Source organism: Durio zibethinus, chromosome 14, assembly GCF_047325235.1.
Source record: "Durio zibethinus cultivar Kanyao isolate XHJ-2024 chromosome 14, ASM4732523v1, whole genome shotgun sequence".
NCBI lineage: Eukaryota > Viridiplantae > Streptophyta > Magnoliopsida > Malvales > Malvaceae > Durio > Durio zibethinus.
In genome coordinates, this window is record NC_143175.1 from 23,249,977 (window position 1) to 23,269,433 (window position 19,457).

Genomic DNA, 19,457 nt, shown 5'->3' on the forward strand with positions numbered 1-19,457 from the left:
ATAAATAATAATAAAAATATATAAATTTAAATATTTTATACGACCTAAATATACAAATTATCGTGTATATTTTTTCCTACCAACTTCGTCTCGGAAATGCTTGTTCCCCTCCAATCCATCTTTTTTATTTTCTATTTCAAAGTCAGAAAGTCCAATGGACACAATAAATAAAGAGGTGGAGTAGGAATTTGTAATTAAGTCAAACAAAACGTATGACGAAATACCAACTCACAAAAGTGTGTAATTCTCTTAATCAGTCGATTAAATCCCACCTGACCTCTCTAATCCAACAATACCAAAACGACGATCTAGACACGAGTTGTAGGAGAAAGAAGCACGGCAGGCTTAGATTCAAAAGAATCCTATAAACAGTTAATCATAAAAGGCCCGAGTTGTAAAATGAAAGCCCATTTTAAAACTATCTAGAACCGGCCCAAGTAATCTTGTATATTCCCATATAAAATTGCTTTACTTTCTTCTTGTCTGCTCTTTCCAACTTCCCTTCAGCTGAAGCCATAGTCAGAAAACCCCTTCTTTTCTCTTTGAAAAATGTGGGCAAGCTTAGAGGGAGGTCTGCCAGAAGTTACTCTAGAAACCTCCATGTCTTCTTTCACTGTTGAGGTAAAACCCTTCAGTAGATATTGGGTTTATGAACATTAGCTTAAAATTTTTTCTTTTTTTTTTTTTTTTGCGTTTTTTACTGGGATTTTGAGCTATATTACAAGCATGCACCAAGAACTTGTAGGAACTTCATTGAACTTTCCAGGTGAGGTTATTATGATAGTGTCAAATTCCACAGAATTATCAAGGTTTCTTTTCGTTCTTTTTAATTTTTCTCGTTCGGTTTATTTGTAACTAGCTTTTTAAGCTGTATATGGTTGTTTTGGTGTAGGATTTTATAGTTCAGGGTGGAGATCCAACAGGGACTGCAAAAGGTGAAGAATCTATTTATGGGTATTTTGTTTTTCTTTTAGCATGAGTTACTAAGAGCTTAATCTCTTATTGCTTTCTAGACTTTTCATAATTGATATTGGAGGATACCCATCACTTTTTTGTTTATTTATTTATTTAATGTGATAAAAGCTGATGTTTTAGTTATGGATTTCAGCACTGGAAGTTACATTGTAAAAATTTTGTTAACATAGATTTATATTGTTTTGACATCTGTTTGCTTCGATCGTTGGCAGTTTTGGTGGTGTTTTATTATACAAAAAGTGAAATTTCTATTTCTGATTTTAATTTCTGATTTTTTGTTTTTGCCATTGATTGCAGTCCTGTATTTGATGATAAGATAAGGTCTGAGTTAAAGCATACCGGAGCTGGTATTTTATCTATGGCTAATGCTGGTCCAAATACAAATGGAAGTCAGTTCTTCATTACTTTGTCACCAGCACCATCTTTAGATGTTAATGACGTTATTCTTCATGGTTACAACAAGAATTATGTTATACTTCATTGTACAGTAAGATTTATTTGGTTAATATCTGGAGGAAATTGTTGAAATCTGTGGATTTCACAAGACTTAGCTAGTGGCAAAACTGCTTTTTCATTTTTAATATTGAGATCCTTTTTGTTATTAACTGTTTATGTTATCATGTCCAAAGTGAAATGTCATTGCCCGCTGTAATGTATTTTCGTCTAATGCTTTTACTTGTAGTTTCCATGATACCTTTGTTAGAGATCACATGACTGTTCGAAATTTATAAGTTTTATTAATGTGAAAGCTAAAAGCTATTAAATTTCTAAGGTGATGGTTACTACTTCTGGATAATTTATCTGTGAATCAAGTTGGAATTTTAGCACGGTAAATTGGCCCAACTTATAGGAAACCGAGCCTCAAATTGTTTTAAGAATTATTGAGGTACAGGTTAGACTTCTCTGGAAAATTGTCAATGAGCTGGGTTGGACTGGAGTCGGGGCCAATTGGTCCATCTTTTTCGGGGCAGACTCTCATCCTGAACTATTTCTGAGGATATTATCCTGCTTATCATTGATAACAGTAAAATTTTTAGAGCTTGTTGAAAAAAGTGAAGGCAGTAGAAGTTAGTTGATGTTTTTAGGGGTTTTCTATTTCTTTGTTGTGCTTTGGATCAATAAGTTGTCTAATTACCCCTTTGACCTTGAAGGCCCAAATCCATTGCATAGATTAAGATGATGAAAACAATTTTCATCTGCTGAATGGTATTTACTTTTCTAAATCCTTCCTTTTGGTAAATTTTTAGGTTGTTTCACATAAGAAACATAAAAGTGGGTTTTGGTATAAGAACTATGGGATCAATTGTCTCCCTTATGCTGTGTGATCTTGTATTTGAACAATTTGATATCATGTTCTTTAACTATTGACAACATGGAGTTTCCCCATTCACAGTGCTTTGACTGACAATTGTGTCTACAGGTAAACACACGATATTTGGAAGAGTATGTCGTGGAATGGAAATTATCAAGAGGCTAGGTAATGTCCAAACTGACAGCAATGACAGGTAAGTTTTTTGCTCATTTTTATTTTTCTTATATTTATTGCCACAATTCAGAACAAATGGAATTATTATCCTCTTATGTTACCTTTTGAAACTTCATAAAATTTTCTTTCCAAATTACTGGAAAAGGAAATGCATAACTTGGATTTTGTCAACCACTTGAAAGCATGAATTTGCAAAAATTTACTTGAATTATAATGGCAGTTTATTTTCAAAAAGCCATTTTAACTATTACAAAACAAACATAATGAATGAATGATAACTATTGGCTAAAAAAATTAATGATAAGTGATATTAATAAGAGTGTGAGGAAACTTAGAAGGTTAGCTTATAATAGAATCATTTTATGTTAAATAAGCTATAATTGTGCTTAAATGACATTTTCTAATTGTTCTATGAATGATATTTCTAATTATTCTGTGAATGAAATAGGTTAAATAATCATACCCATGTCTAGTCAACCTCAAATGACCTACATAAAAATTTGGGTTGTGTTGTTTTTCCTTTTTGATAAACAAGATGCGTTTGGGTTGAGCGTTTCAAGAGGATTAACTAAATGGGTCATCTTTGGTTGACCTATATCTTATTGTACTTATATATTGCAACACGGGTTTCCACCCCTACGCCCTAACCAAGGCATGCCCTCAATCTCATTTGTCCAATTCTTATTTTCAAATGTGCCATAGTTCTTACGCTCAACTAATGACTAAACTTTTTTGTATTGGAAGTTGCTCCTAAGGATTTAAGCATTTAGATGAATTCATGTTTTCCTGTTTGCCCTGTAAATGCAGGCCCATTCATGATGGGAAGATATTAAGGAGTTCTGTCAAAGACTAGCACCAGAATTGCAATAATGCAAATTCTAATGCTCAGGAATGCTTTTCTTTTCCTTGACTATTCACAAATATGTTATACATTTATTAGGGCTATTTTTAGCTTAAAGGAGTAAAACAATGAAGAAGGAATTAACGACATTTCTTTGGATGGCACTTCTGACTATGTGTTTTTTGCCCACAAAAGGAGTTTGTGTATGGTTGGATTCCAAACTATAGGAGGTCTACATTAATGGCTACCCCTTTTCCATAGACCCCAAAAACGTAGGTAATAACTGCTGAGGCAAATTTGCATCGACGGCTATCTCTTTTTCATAGCAAGGCAAGTGCAACATTATGGTTAATAGCTAGAATAGGCAGTGCTCATTAAATTCCAAGCTAATAAACAATGCTGAATCATACAAATGCCAAATGATTAGGTCTTTAGTTCTACAGTTCCTCTAGTTCGGGGGGGGGGGGGGATGCGACAGCAATTCGACAGTGTCAGCTCTAAACAGTTCGCTATTATTTTGAAAGTAGCACAGCAAAATCATATTTACCGACTTCCACCAGCATTCTTTCTCCCTAAAAAATTGCAATACTATTTAAAGGTAATATGGAGTCCCGACCATAGTTATCCGCTAGCTTCAATTCATGTGTATATGATCATAATATTTGTACCTTACAGGAGGATTGTTCCCTACGAAGGCAATGAACCTGTAGATGACAGTTCAAGAAACCACCAAAGTGCTACATATGCACCCAAAATTTAGATGTCAGTTCAGCTTGCCTGAATTTGTAGTCAGGTTCAACTTACTCCCATTCTCTTCACAAGCGAGACTCAGCATAGGCAACGAAACCTAATTAAATCCATTAGACTTGACTGACCCAGGAGAGGTGCCTTTTGAAATTGTGATCCTTTCTGGTTCGGATGTTTTGACAGTAAACTCTTCTGGAACACCTTGTTTTTGTAGCATTTCCATATACCGCAAAGATGGGACAACACCGTTACAGTACATGTGCCACATGTTCCAATATGTTGCCTCCAAACCGCTGAAAAAGCTCTATCTATCACAGTCAGGTGATTTAGAAACAAGGTCTAAAGGACTCATTCTCATTGTCTCGAGAGCAGTGACATCTGAGGCCCTACAGGACATACTCATCTTCATTTTTGGCTATCAGGTGTCCTAACCCTACATTGCAATTGCCCAGAATGCTACATCATTTGGCCCGTGGTGAGAAAATCACAAAAGAATAAAGTAACCATCTTCAACCAACATTAGGAGACAAGTCCTTCCTGGGATGTTTAAATAATTTGAATGCTACGTACATCAGAGTGAAAAACCTGTGAGGAAAAATAATGAAAAGGCAAAAGGACATTAACATAAGCCAGGCAAAAACTACGTAAACAAATGATAACAAGAAAATCAATGCTTGTTGATCCGAGTAGCTAAAAAGCTTAATTCTTATTAAATAAGTTTTAAAACTTGTGAATGAAAAAAACAGACGTTGAGAGAGTTTATCCCCTTGTAAGATCCGATCTAGCTTATTTCTAGATTCAAAAGAATTATCGAATATAAGATGAAGAAAAAAAAACAAAATGATATTAACAAGAAAAAGTGAAGCTCCTTACCAACTGTGCTTGGAAGACTGACACAAACACTTGCTAGAGGCCTGCGAGAGTCCAAAAACAACCCAACGAGCTATGAATAGGCCCAGATATCAGCCCAATTCTAGATCTTAAAATTTCTAAAAAATGGAGTTATATATCTCTCCTCTTCTGCCGTTCTATGGCTGTTTTATGCGTCAACCATAAATTAGGGTTTCGCATAGCTTTCCTCCATCTCACATCGCAGCTTACTTGCTAAAAAAATTCATTTAGATTTCATCCTTCTATTTTGCAAATTGATAAGTAAAAGCGCAGCCCTTAAGATCGCCTTTCTTTTGAAATCATGGAAGCGTTTCGAGTCATAGTTGCGCAATAGTGAAGTTTTTTTCTAGGGTTTTTCTTGAGGGTTTTCCTCTTGAGATTTCCATTTGTTCCCTCCTGGTTTTCCTTCTTGAGGCATTTCTTGTATTTGGTTTTGTAGCTTTTTCTCATATTTTGCAACCCGCTAAGCATAAATAGTTTATGCTATTTTTGTTCTTTATGTGGTTTCAACTATGGGAAAAAAAGTTCAAATTCCAATTCACTAATTTTAGATGTCTCAATTACTTCAGGTGGGAGACAATCTGATTAAAATTAAAGTGATTGATTTGATTTTTTTTTTTTTGAAAAAAGCTGGAAAGTGGGAATGGCAAGAATGATGAACCAATTAGATGTGTGAATGGGAATTGAATTTCTTTTCCATTTTGAACTCAGACTTTCGAGGCATTATAATCTGTTTGACTTGCCATTTTCTTGCTACATTTTTACTTTTCTACATGTCAAGAAGCAACATGTTGAAATAATATTGTGCATATGAAATCTTGTAATAAGAAAATTGTTTATAGGACTTGAGGTTTTATGCAAGCCAAATCTGATCATTAACAGTAAAGCCTAAATCACATTGAATATTTGTAATTTAAGTACTAACTTTAGTGATGGCAACTGGACGGATCGAGACGAGATTTTGTTCACCTAGAATCGATCCGACTTTAAACATATAAAATTCGTATTCGATCTGATAATTTTTTATTTTTTTAATATTTGAATTTGATTTGATCTGACATTGTATAAAATTTAATTCAATCTGAAATTAATAAAATATTATTTTAAATATAAATATAAAATTAAATATATATAAAAATTAATAAAATTAAATATAAAATTAAAAAAATAATTTTTTTTATATATATTAGGTTTGATTTACCTAAAACTTGATTTCGATTCAAATTCGAAATTTTTTTATGTCATCCGATCTTACTCGATTCGATATCCGATTTAAAAAAAAAAAAAATCGATTTTAAGAGGTAAAATCGGATCAAAATCCGTCGGTTTTGAGTATTTTTACCTTCTCTAACCAAATTACCAATGCTATATTTTGAACAAGCTAACTAAAAGCTTAAAATCTGATATAGCAAAGCTGAAACATTAGTTCTATGTTGGATTCCAATTTCAGAGAGGCATTTCATCATTGCGTTCAATTGGATTAATAAAATTTTCCTTCATACAATATCATCCCTAAAATTAATTTACTTTACTTTATTAATTTATAAAGGGCAGACTAATGTTTTAACGCATCAGAATCAGAAAGTTGTTTCAGCATTAAACTTTCTATCGCACAAAATTGGTCCTTTTCAGCATTTGCATACCTGCAATTACTGTCAAAGAACAAAGAAAAGAACAGTGGTTAAACTAACAAACGATGCTAACAATGAAGTTGAAGATTGATTTGCTGCAAATTATATTGTTTCTGTCAGAAAAAAAACAAAGGAGAAGCTTTTGAATAAACCATAGTGAAAACCATTTCTTTTGCAATGCAGTGTTTGGATGTTATTCATACCATTTTGCACATTTTATCAAACTTCAAAAATAAAATATGTTAGATATTGTCAAATTTTCAAGAAGATATTCTCATGATCATGTAACAAAAAATGTTTGCTTTGGAATTTTATAATGCATTAGGTATGTTATGATGGTCAGTGCAAAATTTTGCAATTTGATACAAGAAAATAACTCTAATTTTTTTTTACTTCAAATCTACACCATCATTTTTTTTTAAACTAATATCGAATTAAGTTTATTTGACACAATTTGTGCAATTAAAATACTTTTGATAAGCTAAAAAAAATTTAATATCAAAAGATCAAAACCATTTGTTTACAATTAGAAAAAACTAAATTCAAAAGGACGCATTTACCCTTAACTAATGAAGGGCCTTTTCGTCATTTAATATGTCAGGGTTATTAAAACCCTAACTATAAAAGTTAGTAACTCATATCCCGGCTTCTCTTCGAAATCCAGAGTCGTCATCAGCAAAAGCGCTCTCAAAAAACCCTAGTTTCACAGATCTGTTTCATTTTGCCTAAAAGCATGGTAAGTCTCTCTTTGCATCTATTTCGATTCTTAATTTTAAGCTATATCTTGTTTGGTAACTGAGAAAAAAGTTTAGGATTTGGTATCATTTACTTTACACTAGCTTTTATTATGATTCTATGCTGGAAAAACTGAAGCTAAATGAAAATTGGAAATGTGCAAAGCTTTGTCTTAGTCTTGAATTGTGAAATTTCAAATTGTAACCATTTACCAATTAGATTAGATTTAACCTTGGAATCTCTGTCACCGGTGTTTATTTAGATTGATGGGGGCTATTTCAGTTTTTTTTAGTATAAGATAGATTTACTCATTGACTTGGTGCAAATAGGATAGCTGACATATTGATTTGTTGTGTTTTGTAGTCAAGGAGAAAGGTTAGGGAGCCCAAGGAGGAGAATACTAACCTTGGACCTGCTGTTCGAGAGGGCGAGCATGTATTTGGTGTGGCTCACATTTTTGCTTCATTTAACGACACATTTATAGTAAGTGACAAGTGACAACCTTCTTTGTTTACATTGATTTTTTTTTCTCATTCTTATTGAAATGCTATCATTCAATTTGCAGCATGTGACAGATTTGTCTGGAAGGGAAACAATGGTTCGCATCACTGGTATGGCTTATACTTGTCTTTAGAAAATGGTTTCTTTTGCTATCTTGGATTTTGTTGTTATTGCCTTCTCTAGATTTTTATAGTTTAGTTGGTTTTATTACTTCAAACTGCCTAGCACCAAAAATTGGATTTTTCAAAGGAAGCTAACTAGTAATTTGGAAACCATTTGTAACTTTATAATAAAAATGTTAATTAAACATTGCAACATGTGTTGAGATTCATGACCCAGCTTGGACTTATTGTATGAAGGGTATTTTTCTAACTTATTCCTTGCATTTTCCAAATGTAGGTGGTATGAAGGTGAAAGCTGATAGGGATGAGTCTTCTCCTTATGCAGCCATGCTTGCAGCGCAAGATGTTGCTCAACGCTGCAAGGTATTATTGCTTACCCTTTGAGTTGTGGCACAATGCATGGTTACATGCAGTAAACTCATGCCTATTCATGTTTGTTATCTGCAGGAGTTGGGTATTACTGCCCTTCATATAAAGCTTCGAGCTACTGGAGGGAACAAGACCAAGACACCTGGTCCTGGTGCCCAGTCAGCACTTAGAGCCCTTGCTCGTTCAGGCATGAAAATTGGACGCATTGGTACAATTCTTTCATCCTTTCGTTTTCTCTAGATTTTATTGTGTCCGTTCACTTTAACTCCTCTTGTATACTGACATGTAACCTCTTCTTCACCTCAGAGGATGTTACCCCTATTCCCACTGACAGTACCCGCAGAAAGGGTGGAAGACGTGGAAGAAGGCTGTGATTTTTTGCTTCATATCTATTACTCATCTACTGCTGCTGCTGCTGCGACGATGCTTGGAGTTTTCTTTCTTTTTTAAACAATTTTCTGGTTTAGATTCAAGCTTGCTTCGCCCTGTTCTCTTGTTGCACATTTCTAATTCCTGAATGGATTTTGATCTTAATTTACAGACAAAAGTTGCGCAACTCTTTAATCCACCTTTAAAGTTTAACTTTTATTTGTCCTTGTTTTTCCTTGTCCAGTCATAACGTGTTATGGCAGATACGAACGCCCTACTTTTGTTTGATGGCGTTTGGAATTTCAATCTTGAGATAAAATTATTGCCCAATGTCATAGTTTTTCAGTCCTTGCTAGTTTTTCAGGGGATTATTTAACCTGTTCAATCACAGTAATTTTTATATAGGAGTTCATTATAGAATGAATATCACATAATATTTTGGTGGATTTTACATAATTTTAAACTTCGATTCATTAATTGTAATTCAAGTTAATTAGGGGCATCGGTCTTGTTGGCAGGTTTAATTGACTGCATAGCTAGTGCCTCATCTTTTATGAATTCTGCCTACGGTCAATATTGTTCATGGATTGCATTGAAATCAATGAGTTTTATTTATATTGTCTACTATGTAGCTTGAACTTAAACTAAGGCATAAAATTTTCTCTAATGAAAAAAAAAAAAACATGGTTTGTCGATTTAAAGTCCCCTATTTCCATGTTGGAATTAGCAAACAGCGAATCTCTTTCACTTGTGAAAACGCTTGGAATCTCTTTCACGTTTGTTTTCTTGATATTGTTTAAAAAAAAGATTCATGTATTACAACTTCAGATGTTATTGCATAAAAAAGAAGTCTTCATAAGATGGGTATAAAATTTTTCTGAAAGAAACAAAAAACAGAACTGATGAGTGAGCAAAAACAGAAAAAAAAAAAAAACAAGAAAAGAAAAACCCGAGCTTATACAGTTATGTAGTTTATAAAGCCTATTATTAATAGCCCAATGGGTTGTTTTTCTTGTTTTAGGCCGAAAGAGAAAAAGCCCAATAGATTCTCACCTCCAAAAGAAACCCTAGACAACGACTATAAAATCTAACAATTAATCATCGCAGAGGCTCATTCCTTTTTTGTGAAGGCTGGTAAAAGAAAGGAAGATAGAGGCAGGAGGAAAAGATGCAGATATTCGTGAAAACCCTAACCGGCAAGACTATAACTCTCGAGGTTGAGAGCAGCGACACCATTGACAATGTCAAAGCCAAGATCCAAGATAAAGAAGGTAACTTGCTCTCTTCCGTTTCCTTACCGAATTTTCTTTTCTTTCCATCTTAAAATCACGTAAGTTTCACTTTTTTGAACTAACAGGAATACCACCGGACCAACAACGTCTCATCTTCGCCGGAAAACAGCTCGAAGATGGCCGTACCTTGGCTGACTACAACATCCAGAAAGGTTTCTTCTTTTTTTCGATGATATTTTTATTTCTTTTTTTAAAATAAGATACTTAACTGAATTTGTTTTTCTGTTTCTTTTTTCTATTTAGAATCAACGCTTCATCTTGTTTTGAGGTTGAGAGGTGGAATTATTGAGCCTTCTTTGATGGCTTTGGCTCGCAAATACAACCAAGACAAAATGATTTGCCGCAAGTAAGCTCCTTTTCTTTTCTTTGTTTTAGTTTTTGGAAAATGGGGACCGTACTTAGCCTCTACTGTTTGTTTGAAATGGGATAGAGGTCATACGAGGTCCCGAAAATGACTGTAACCATTCTTCAACTTTGTCAGCTGAGCTAACTTTCTTGGCAGTTGATTTTCATGAATGGCACAATGAAAATAAGCAAGAAATTAATCTCACATTTTGTATTTGGTATTAGTGAAAATGGGACTAAAAGTTGAACCTTCTTTTGAAGTAAAGAATGAAAAGGAGGGCATCCTAGTTCCCTAAATCAATAATTTCCATTCTTTAACTTTGTCAACTGGTCAAAACTTTACTTGCAGTTGATTTTCTAGGGTGGCACATGACAGTTGATGCTTTGCTTCTTGTTTACGGGCTTGATAAATCATAAGATTAGTTTTTCTTAATTATTTTCTTAGTGAGGTGTTCTTATGGAGATTGATGATTTATATCATGGGATTTGAGTGAATGATTAACTTGAAGGGCTTAATGACCGGAACTAATATAATCTGATTGTTGCTTTGCTTCATTATTGTATGTTATGTTAAAAGTTGCATCTTCATATGAAATTATTAATAATTGCCAATGTTCAGCTTGCATCATTCAAGTAAAATTATGGCCTAATTTTTTGTTTGCTAGGTGTTATGCTCGTCTTCATCCAAGAGCTGTGAACTGTAGGAAGAAGAAGTGCGGTCACAGCAATCAGGTTTATATGTTCTGTATTTGTTTTCTTGTAGGTTGTATTATCATCTGGGTTTTCTTTTGTTGTAATTTATAATGAACTGAATGTTCTTTCTCTTGTTGCAGTTGAGGCCCAAGAAGAAGATCAAGTAAACTATGACTGGGGTTGTCTTGTATGCTTTAAAAGAATTTGAATATCAGACTTGGGAAAATTTTCCATTTAGTTCTTTGCTGTTCTTTTTTGTTGAAAGTTGATTTCTGGATATGGCAATTGATGAAGATTTTCAATTGAGTTTCAAATTTGTGTTTTGACTATTTTAGGCATCTTCCCTTGTGTGTGGATACATGTGGATTGCAACTAGACTTTGAAATAATGAAAACACCTTACAAAGACCGAATTAATTTGGAAGTGAAATTTATCCCCCTTCATACTTCATAGAAGTAGAAACTGAACTAATTAACCATTGCAAGGGCTTTGATATAATTTCATCTGTGTACCGTTGAGGCCCTGGTTCTTGCAAGGAAAGCAAAAACCCTCCTTTAATTCTTCTATGATCATGAAGCAAACCTTGCTTGTCAAAATAGTTGATAGTGGGCAAGAAATCCCCTGGAAGTGCTGCCCCTCCATTAGCAAACATTTCCTCTATACAAGTTCTAGAAACTGCATTACTTCTTCCGTTCCAGACATGTCTTCACCTTTTACCCAGCCATAATTCTCGTTACAATAGTAAATGTCAAGGCCGAAATCTATTGTCCTAAGTCTTAAAGGGCGCAACATCGAAGTTGATGATACCTGTGTTTGTGGAGAAAGGGGGAATTAGTTTACCACTTATTCTTTTAATGTCATTTTAGTGTCTGTTTATGGAAGAGGTTCTCTAACTGGGTGCGGGGATGGCTAGAATCTGGGGCTGTCTCCAGATTTTTGGACTTGTTTTTTGATCAAGGCGAACCAAGAAAAGAAACTAGAAACATGCATGTATACCCTTTGGATGATCTGGTCGAATAGAAACTGGTGTTTCCATGATAGCACGTGCGTATCTGTAAGTGAGACAGCTTTCAAAGTGGGACGTATGCTGAGTGAAGGAGGGGAGTTGTCGCATACCTCAGACAGAGACGATAATGGCAGGGAGGTACTAGCGAGGTGGAAGCCGCCTGAAAAAGTCGATTTTAAGATCAACGTGGATGCAGTGTTTGACTGCAAAACTTTGACAGCTGGGTTGGGGATGGTAGTACGGGAAAAAAATGGTAGAGTTGTGCTATGTGCAGTAACGAACGTGGTGAACGTTCAAAGATCTCTTCATGCAGAGATGAAAGCAGTGCTGTTCGGGGTGGATGGGTTTGATGTAGTGGAGGTTGAAACGGATGCATCTATAATGGTAACGGAGATTGACAAGGCTGGGGACTCGAACTGGGAAGGGACGGGAATCACTTGGATGTGCTGAGCGCAGCTTTACAATACATAGTATATTGTTTCTTACATGTTAACAGGACTGCAAACACTCTAGCTCATAATGTAGCCAAGATTAGGGGAAATGTGGGTTAAGTTCTTGTGTGGGAGAATCTCTCTGGAACTATTACGAATGTTGATGCTTTTATGTAGTAATGAAAGTACTTTCTGATAAAAAAAAAAATCTTAACTCTAACCTTGGTGAACTACCTTGATGATATGATAAACTAAAATATTTATCATATCATCAAAATTGTTAGCCAAGCAAAAATGACATGCATCTATCGATATTGGCAACATATAGTTCGGATTCTCATAAGGTTTAGTTCTGGAGAAGGTTAAATGGAGTTATTGTAAATAATTACTACTATTAGTTCTCGAGAAGGTTAGATAGAGTTATTGTAAATAATTACTACTATCTTGCAAAATTAGGACAGTCTTTCATAGGATAGGCGTTGACTATAATCACAACGTTGATAATATTGCTATCAACTTCAATTTCATACACATGATTTCTAGTTTCTGGATCAGATTTTTATTGAAGGAAAGTTCTTTCCTTTAGAACTCATTCTATGTCTTACGGCCCTTTCTCATTAGTTAAATTTTTTTTTTCACTTTATTAATAATGAAAACAAGGGAAAAACATTACATAGCCTAAAAAACAGAAAACACAGCAGCATTCAAAGACCTATCCAAGATTAAACAGAAAAAGAAAAACTTTTCACTTAGGCGTGGAAAACTTGTTCATTATTCATTAGACTTGCACATTAGAAACATACATGTTATAACTTAACTAGGCAGTCATCAGTCGATTCCTTTCAGTTCATCCGAGGCTTCTTCATGCTCCAGGCATTAAGATTCTCAACGGTGATAGTCTCGGTCCCATGGTTGAATGCATACACGTTAGCATTCTCAAACACTGCTAATGTAGGATAAACCCTGGATGTGATGCATGTTTTTCCTCCAGCTCCGAAACTTTCCACAACAGAATGATCAATCTGCAAGAAAAAAGACCAAATAAATAAGATACAGTAAAGGAGTACAGCATTAAAACTACTAGTAATTACAAATTAAAGCGCATACCAGACTTCTAAGAGTAAGCCTCTTATCAACCAAATCTACATTGACATAGCCAGTAAATGATAGTAATTACAAATTAAAGGGCATACCAGACTTCTAAGAGTAAGCCTCTTATCAGCCAAATCTACATTGACATAGCCAGCAAATGATGGTTTATACAGCCCATCCATCAATGAGGAGCTGCAAAAAGCTAATTCAGAAATTTGGTGACATGAAAAAAAAAGACTTAATAGCTACTGTTTCCAGGGAAAGTTATAACAGACCTCGTTGCATCGGAGCACAAGAGAATTACATGCTTCTTTGAACTTTTGAATACCCTGAAGAAGACAGGAGTATACTCTTCTAGGTTTTTTGAAGCTAATGTCAAGAGTCCGAATGGACCAACCCCACCTTGAACTTCTGCTCCCTTTTTTGCACAAAGTTCTTGGGCATTTGTCCAACTAGGATTAAATGGCTCAGCTTTATCCAAACTAGGAATATAGAAGGTAACATCAACATCAGCCTGTGAACAGTGTCAAATACAATGGAGTAGTTATAAGTTATAATCGGAGTTTGAAATAATTATATCTTAAGTTCAAGTAAACAATTCTCAAGTAAACCTGGGCAGCAGTTATTCCTTTGACTTCAATATGATCGCCTGTTTTAAGCTGTTGGTGTCTCATTTTAACATTTTTCCCTCTTAGAGTCTCCAACTCTTCAATGGGCCATTGCATCAATTGCCTTTGATTAGGATCAAGCCATACTGTTCTTGGAATTGCCTGGGATGTCATTATAAAAAAAAAAAAACAAATTGTAATAAGTCATCAATTTAACATTAATTACCAAGCAATTAGTATAAATATCTACAAATTATATCAGTACCTGAATTCCAGCCCATCCTTTTTTAACATCATCTTCAGTAGTATCAGATTCATTAACCCAACCCCACAAAATCCTTCTTTTTTTGGCAGGATCGAAGAATGTCTTTGAAGCATAGAAATTTCCATAATCATATCTAAGGCCAGCCCAACCATCGACTGATGTATTATCAGGCACATATCTATCCTTAGCAGTTAAATATGTACCAACCGTATAGTAATCATATCTGGTAATATCCAAGCTCACCTTCAAAACATGCTTAACAGGTTTTCCCTGGATATTGGACGTTTCTAAACCTTCTTTACCAGATAATAAAACTGGATAAAAATCAGGGCATTCCCACATTCCTGTATAGGGTACTGAATGAAAAGGGTGTTTAGCCTTAATCCAATACATGAAATCTCTACTTCTATACAAATAGGCTATCCCTCTATGGTTCCTTTTGCTTCCAACCAGCATTCTCCAATGCCCATTTAACCACCAGGCAGTGGTTGGGTCACGGAAGGCACTGGCATTCACACCCTTTCCAGGATTAACCACTGGGTTGTTACTAGGCTTGATCCATTTACGCAGATACGGATCAGATAAATTGGCTGGCACTGCATAGTTTTGAACTTGCCTGTCTTTGTGATCAAGACCGGTATATAAAATTATGGGCTTATTGTTAGGAAGAATGGTGGCTGAACCAGACCAAGCACCGTTGATATCAAAGTGTTCTGAAGGATAAATTGCTGGTTCAAGTGCTTCCCAATTGATCATGTCTTTTGAAACTGAATGTGCCCAAACCATGTTGCTCCAAACTGCACCTTTGGGATTGTATTGGTAGAAAAAATGGTATATTCCATTGTAGTACATAGGGGCTACAAAACCAAACAAAAAAAGAGAACAATTTCATGGGAAAGCATAGAATAATTAAGGACATCAAATTTGTAGGATTATGTTAGGACACTGACCGTTTGGATCTGTTGTTGATTTGTTCATCATTGAAGAACCCAAGGCGAAAAAAAAAAAAACAAAACAAAGAAAAACAAGAAGTTAATTGGTTACAAAACTATAATTTAGAAAATCATTGTTGAAAAAAATTAACTGTGAAATTGAAAAAAAAAAGTTGCAGTCTTCATGAAATTGAGTTTATGTTTATATAAAAATATATAAATATATTGAGTTCTGCTAATTAAAAGTTAAGCTTCTAGAAAACAAAATGTCCTTTGTATATAACCTAAAGGAAGGACCACAGCATAAAGAAGAGAATTCATGAAAGTGGCTCCACCAATAAAATAATTCCCATTTACCCAAGAACCATAAAAGCAAAATAGCTTGCAATTGCAAAGGTGGTCCAAATGCAAAACGAGTGGCAAATTCAGCAATGGTATACTGTTTGGGAGTAGACCTATCGAGTTAGAGACTCTGAAGAAGACTTCGACCAATTTCATGTTGATAATTTCAACTAAAAGCCTAAATCTGAGGTGAAGAGATGGCCGGATCGATGGGTTCTCCAAGTTGTAACTCTTGGGGTCCTATCCCATTCCGAAAGATGCTAAAAAGCCATGAAAGATAGTTTTGTTAATGCACATTTATCACATTTATTTTTCTTGAACCAAAAAAAAAGTGTTTATTCTTTATGTACAAGATACCGTACATACATATACCTGAAATATAATTATAATTATTCTCTTTTCTTAATTATTTTCTTTTCATGTCATTTCTTTTCTATTTCTTTTATTATAAGTTAGCTTTATTTATTGTCAAAGGTACAAAGAACCTAATACTAGAATATAGCTGACCAAGCTCAGCATAAGAGCAACAACGTTAGAGAATTGCAAAAGTAAAAATGAGAAATCCATCAGCCTGTCAATTTCTCAATTCTTATATAAATTATGAATTTATATTTGATATATTATCGGTGTATAAATTTTATATATTGTCAGTGAATAAAATGATATCATCTTATTAATAAGTAAATTTTTTAAAAAATATTAATTTTTATATATTTATTTTAAAGATTGATATTTATTTATTAATAAAATAATATAATATAATTTTTTAATAATATATAAAATTTATATATTAATAATGTATTAAATATAAACTCATAAATTATAGTAATTAAGAAACATTTAAAGGCTCGTCGGCTATGCATTACTAAAAAAATAGAGTTTAAATACTCTCTTTTTAATTGATGTTCAGAAAAACAATACCGCATAAACAGATAACTTAAAAATAATGGAGTGGGAAAATGGGGATTTAAAATTACTTCACGCGTGATGCCACCCTACAAAACTCAAAAGGAAGTAGGCAGTTGTTCAGTTACACAATCTTCAAATTATTAAAACCAACAATATTTTGTAATATCATTTTGTGAGGGAAAATAAGGATTCCTGAGAATCCATGATTCTTCAGAGAAATTTCATTCTAGACTTAAAATATATTTATTTATTTATTTATTTCAACAATTAGTTTATTGATAAAGTACTATATTCTTAGTTTCAATTATTAGGATTCAGTCTGGAGAGCTTCAAGCAGAAAAATATAATATACTTTAAGGAATTTAAGTATAAAGTAATCATCATTGGCAACGAAGCAGCATGCCTTAATGTTGCTGTTTAATGTCTCTAAAGTTTCCCCGTTGAGAAACCAACCAGAAAAAATGGAGTGGGACATAGCTTGATCCAGGAGAAACCAGGCAAGTCCATGACAAAAACTAAAGCTACCTTGCCTGGTTCGGAAACCCCTCAATTTATTCGAGCAAGCCAATGCATGAAAAAGAGGCAGTAAGTCAGCTATATATATAGCAACTAACAAATTATTCCTATATATGATTGATGAAATAGAGAAGCGGCTAATCTTCTGGCAATAACGGAACCATTTTACCTACAACAATTATAATATAATTAATCAATTAAAATTTAAATTACATAGAATTTATTAAAATTTTACATGAATCTTACACTTATAAGTAATAATAAAATTTTAATATAATTTTTTATTATGATTAAACAATTGTAACGTTATAGTAAAAGGAAAATTTAAATGATATGTTCCCAGAAATAAGAAACCCACCAAAAAGAAAAAGTTTGCAGAACTGGAATGAAATTGTTCGTAATTCAAAAGAATAAAAAACTAGAAAACCACAGCTTGCGGAAATGACAAACCAATCAGTAAAAGAATAATGAACTAGAAAAGAAAAGAAAAAAAAAAAAAAAAAACCTCACGACTTATATGTGAAGAAAACGTACCGTTGATCCAGTTCTTAGAAGGCTGAAAGTGATAGCTAGTTCGCAGAAGTTGCTTGACACTAACTGCACTTAAAGACTGAAATTGGGGATAAACTCTGTGAGACGCTTCGACACGGCCATAGTTAGCGTTGATTATGACACAAAGAAAAGTGATGAATGTGCCAAGCGAGAGGAACTTTGAAACTGCCATTGAAACCAAACACAAAGGGGAAGTTAATACACTAGTTAACTTGGTTGTAAGAGTACCAAGTTGGGTTGGGTATTTATAGGGAAAGAAGGAGAAGGTCGTCCCAAAAAACATTTTGTTTTTATTGAAAATCGAATTTGAAACTTAATTTTAAACCCGTTTCTAATATTACCGATTAAAACATCGTTGATGTCAATTTTTTCCAAATAATATGCCATGAAATATGCAATAACTGATTCTGATTTTTCTTCTTTGTATGAATTAATAATCTAAAATATAATTAACTATGCAAACTTTTTTTTGGGTGGAAATGTAATTATATATGCAACCCTTTGATCATAAACATTTGTCGTTTGTCGTATAGCAAGCATATAGATATAGACACTGGACAATCAATATATTGGACAGAACCGAACCCTATATACAGTGGCGTAGCTAAGGGGGCAGGCCCTCCCAACATATCTTTAACTTTCTTAGAAAATTGTAACTAATCCTACAGATGCTATATTTTATCTTTTTCTCTTTTGAATTTATTATTTGTTTTCATTTTTCAAATTTTCTACCTTCGTTTTTGTCTACATATAAATATAAAAGGGAAGTGCACACCTCGTGTAATTTAGCCTTTTTTTCCTAAGGATTCTATAGCTTGATCATCATCATTTATTGTTACTGGTTATAACAATTTTAGCTTAATTTTCTAGATTTTTTTATTAAATTATTTTTCTTTTGCAAATTTTAAATATTATGCTAAACTAAAATAGTGGATTCACGTAAATAGCCACCTTAATTATTACTTCTATTCTTGGATGTAAGGAACTCTCATCGCATGATAGCGATTGATATAGAACAATTTCACGACCAAATAACCTATATATGCCCAGAGCCACTTGGGTTTATATCAGGTAATAAGGATCTATTGCGAACCATAAATAGATCTTTTTTTTTTTTTTTTACAAAATAATGTATATAATCAACGCTCAAATGAGCATTAGGACTTTGCCAATGAGTTGCTAATTAAATGTTTAATGATTAAAGTGACAATCATAGAAGCCAAACTTAAAGAAAAGTTAAATTCAAATGGTTCACATGTTATAATTAATAAGTACATCTTTATCATAAATATATAGGGTGTTGTTAACATGAAATAGAGATGAGAGATTCGTAAAAATACTAAAGTTCATCACATGATTCTCACAAAGTTGTAATTACATGCAATATGGTCCCATATCCAAAACTCCTGTTTTCGGAAGATATGCATTTGATTTAACTTGTGTTTCCCTAAAACTAATAATTAATCCCCTTAAAATTAGCAAGTTAATTGACAAGTAGATTGTTTTTGAACCTTGATTTTAGAGTACTTGAAGTTTTATGTGATGCATAAAATAGTACTAATGTAAACAATATCCAAGATTTATCCATATATGGAGAAGGAAAAAAAAAAAAAACAAATGAACTCTCCAAAGCACTACACTAAAGTTGAATGGTTGTCATAAATTTGGACATCCCAATAATTGTTGGTGAAAATGCATGAAGCCTTGTGGTTGGGAGCTGTGAACAAAGACAAATTAACTTAGGGATTTTTTTTTTTTTTTTTTTGTATTTAAAACTAACATGATTTAAATTTTAATCACTAAAATT

The 19,457-nt window shown here is 33.5% G+C and overlaps 3 protein-coding genes, 1 long non-coding RNA gene, 1 other non-coding gene and 1 pseudogene across 7 annotated transcripts; 4 read left to right on the forward strand and 2 right to left on the reverse strand.

The window, feature by feature from the left end:
• The first annotated feature begins 478 nt into the window (after positions 1 to 478).
• LOC111294283 (peptidyl-prolyl cis-trans isomerase CYP18-2-like) lies at positions 479 to 3,466 on the forward strand (annotated as a pseudogene). The gene is made up of 6 exons (XR_016327785.1): positions 479 to 621; positions 714 to 809; positions 893 to 954; positions 1,273 to 1,364; positions 2,396 to 2,480; positions 3,269 to 3,466. The product of XR_016327785.1 is annotated as a peptidyl-prolyl cis-trans isomerase CYP18-2-like (transcript).
• Positions 3,467 to 3,644: 178 nt separating this feature from the next.
• On the reverse strand, positions 3,645 to 5,414 carry LOC149515146 (uncharacterized). Its single transcript, XR_016327786.1, has 2 exons — positions 4,923 to 5,414; positions 3,645 to 4,634 (listed from the first exon to the last, which is right to left on the reverse strand). It is a non-coding gene; the product is annotated as an uncharacterized LOC149515146 (long non-coding RNA).
• A 167-nt stretch (positions 5,415 to 5,581) lies between these two features.
• Positions 5,582 to 5,688, forward strand: LOC149515147 (small nucleolar RNA Z266). The gene has a single exon (XR_016327920.1). It is a non-coding gene; the product is annotated as a small nucleolar RNA Z266 (small nucleolar RNA).
• Positions 5,689 to 7,211: 1,523 nt separating this feature from the next.
• Positions 7,212 to 8,886, forward strand: LOC111293670 (small ribosomal subunit protein uS11z-like). Its single transcript, XM_022886524.2, has 6 exons — positions 7,212 to 7,307; positions 7,670 to 7,789; positions 7,872 to 7,917; positions 8,207 to 8,292; positions 8,377 to 8,506; positions 8,605 to 8,886. Exons 1-6 carry the CDS (start codon positions 7,305 to 7,307, stop codon positions 8,670 to 8,672), a joined length of 453 nt encoding a protein of 150 aa, XP_022742259.1. The 5' UTR covers positions 7,212 to 7,304; the 3' UTR covers positions 8,673 to 8,886.
• Positions 8,887 to 9,773: 887 nt separating this feature from the next.
• On the forward strand, positions 9,774 to 11,326 carry LOC111293671 (ubiquitin-ribosomal protein eL40 fusion protein). Its single transcript, XM_022886525.2, has 5 exons — positions 9,774 to 9,938; positions 10,025 to 10,111; positions 10,203 to 10,305; positions 10,970 to 11,036; positions 11,138 to 11,326. Exons 1-5 carry the CDS (start codon positions 9,836 to 9,838, stop codon positions 11,162 to 11,164), a joined length of 387 nt encoding a protein of 128 aa, XP_022742260.1. The 5' UTR covers positions 9,774 to 9,835; the 3' UTR covers positions 11,165 to 11,326.
• A 1,718-nt stretch (positions 11,327 to 13,044) lies between these two features.
• Positions 13,045 to 17,870, reverse strand: LOC111293672 (beta-fructofuranosidase, insoluble isoenzyme 1-like). Of its 2 annotated transcripts, none has more exons than XM_089743959.1 (6): positions 17,633 to 17,870; positions 14,400 to 15,256; positions 14,138 to 14,296; positions 13,802 to 14,040; positions 13,628 to 13,718; positions 13,045 to 13,456 (listed from the first exon to the last, which is right to left on the reverse strand). In XM_089743959.1, the coding sequence occupies exons 1-6, from the start codon at positions 17,820 to 17,822 to the stop codon at positions 13,277 to 13,279; spliced, it is 1,716 nt and encodes a 571-aa protein (XP_089600085.1). In that variant the 5' UTR covers positions 17,823 to 17,870; the 3' UTR covers positions 13,045 to 13,276. The 2 variants fall into 2 exon arrangements, with proteins under 2 accessions (XP_089600085.1, XP_089600086.1); XM_089743960.1 differs by having other exon boundaries at positions 17,629 to 17,870.
• Between the last annotated feature and the right edge of the window lie 1,587 nt (positions 17,871 to 19,457).

Coding starts and splice junctions, on each gene's coding strand:
- LOC111293670 (XM_022886524.2), top strand. Junction 7,790..7,871: donor CATTTAACGACACATTTATA/GTAAGTGACAAG, acceptor TTCAATTTGCAG/CATGTGACAGATTTGTCTGG. Junction 8,293..8,376: donor ATGTTGCTCAACGCTGCAAG/GTATTATTGCTT, acceptor TGTTATCTGCAG/GAGTTGGGTATTACTGCCCT.
- LOC111293672 (XM_089743959.1), bottom strand. CDS start 17,822: ATGGCAGTTTCAAAGTTCCTCTCGCTTGGCACATTCATCACTTTTCTT. Junction 15,257..17,632: donor TTCTAAGAACTGGATCAACG/GTACGTTTTCTT, acceptor TTGGTTTTGTAG/CCCCTATGTACTACAATGGA. Junction 13,719..13,801: donor TTGTGCTCCGATGCAACGAG/GTCTGTTATAAC, acceptor AGCTTTTTGCAG/CTCCTCATTGATGGATGGGC.
- LOC111293671 (XM_022886525.2), top strand. CDS start 9,836: ATGCAGATATTCGTGAAAACCCTAACCGGCAAGACTATAACTCTCGAG. Junction 9,939..10,024: donor CAAGATCCAAGATAAAGAAG/GTAACTTGCTCT, acceptor TTGAACTAACAG/GAATACCACCGGACCAACAA. Junction 10,306..10,969: donor GACAAAATGATTTGCCGCAA/GTAAGCTCCTTT, acceptor TTTGTTTGCTAG/GTGTTATGCTCGTCTTCATC.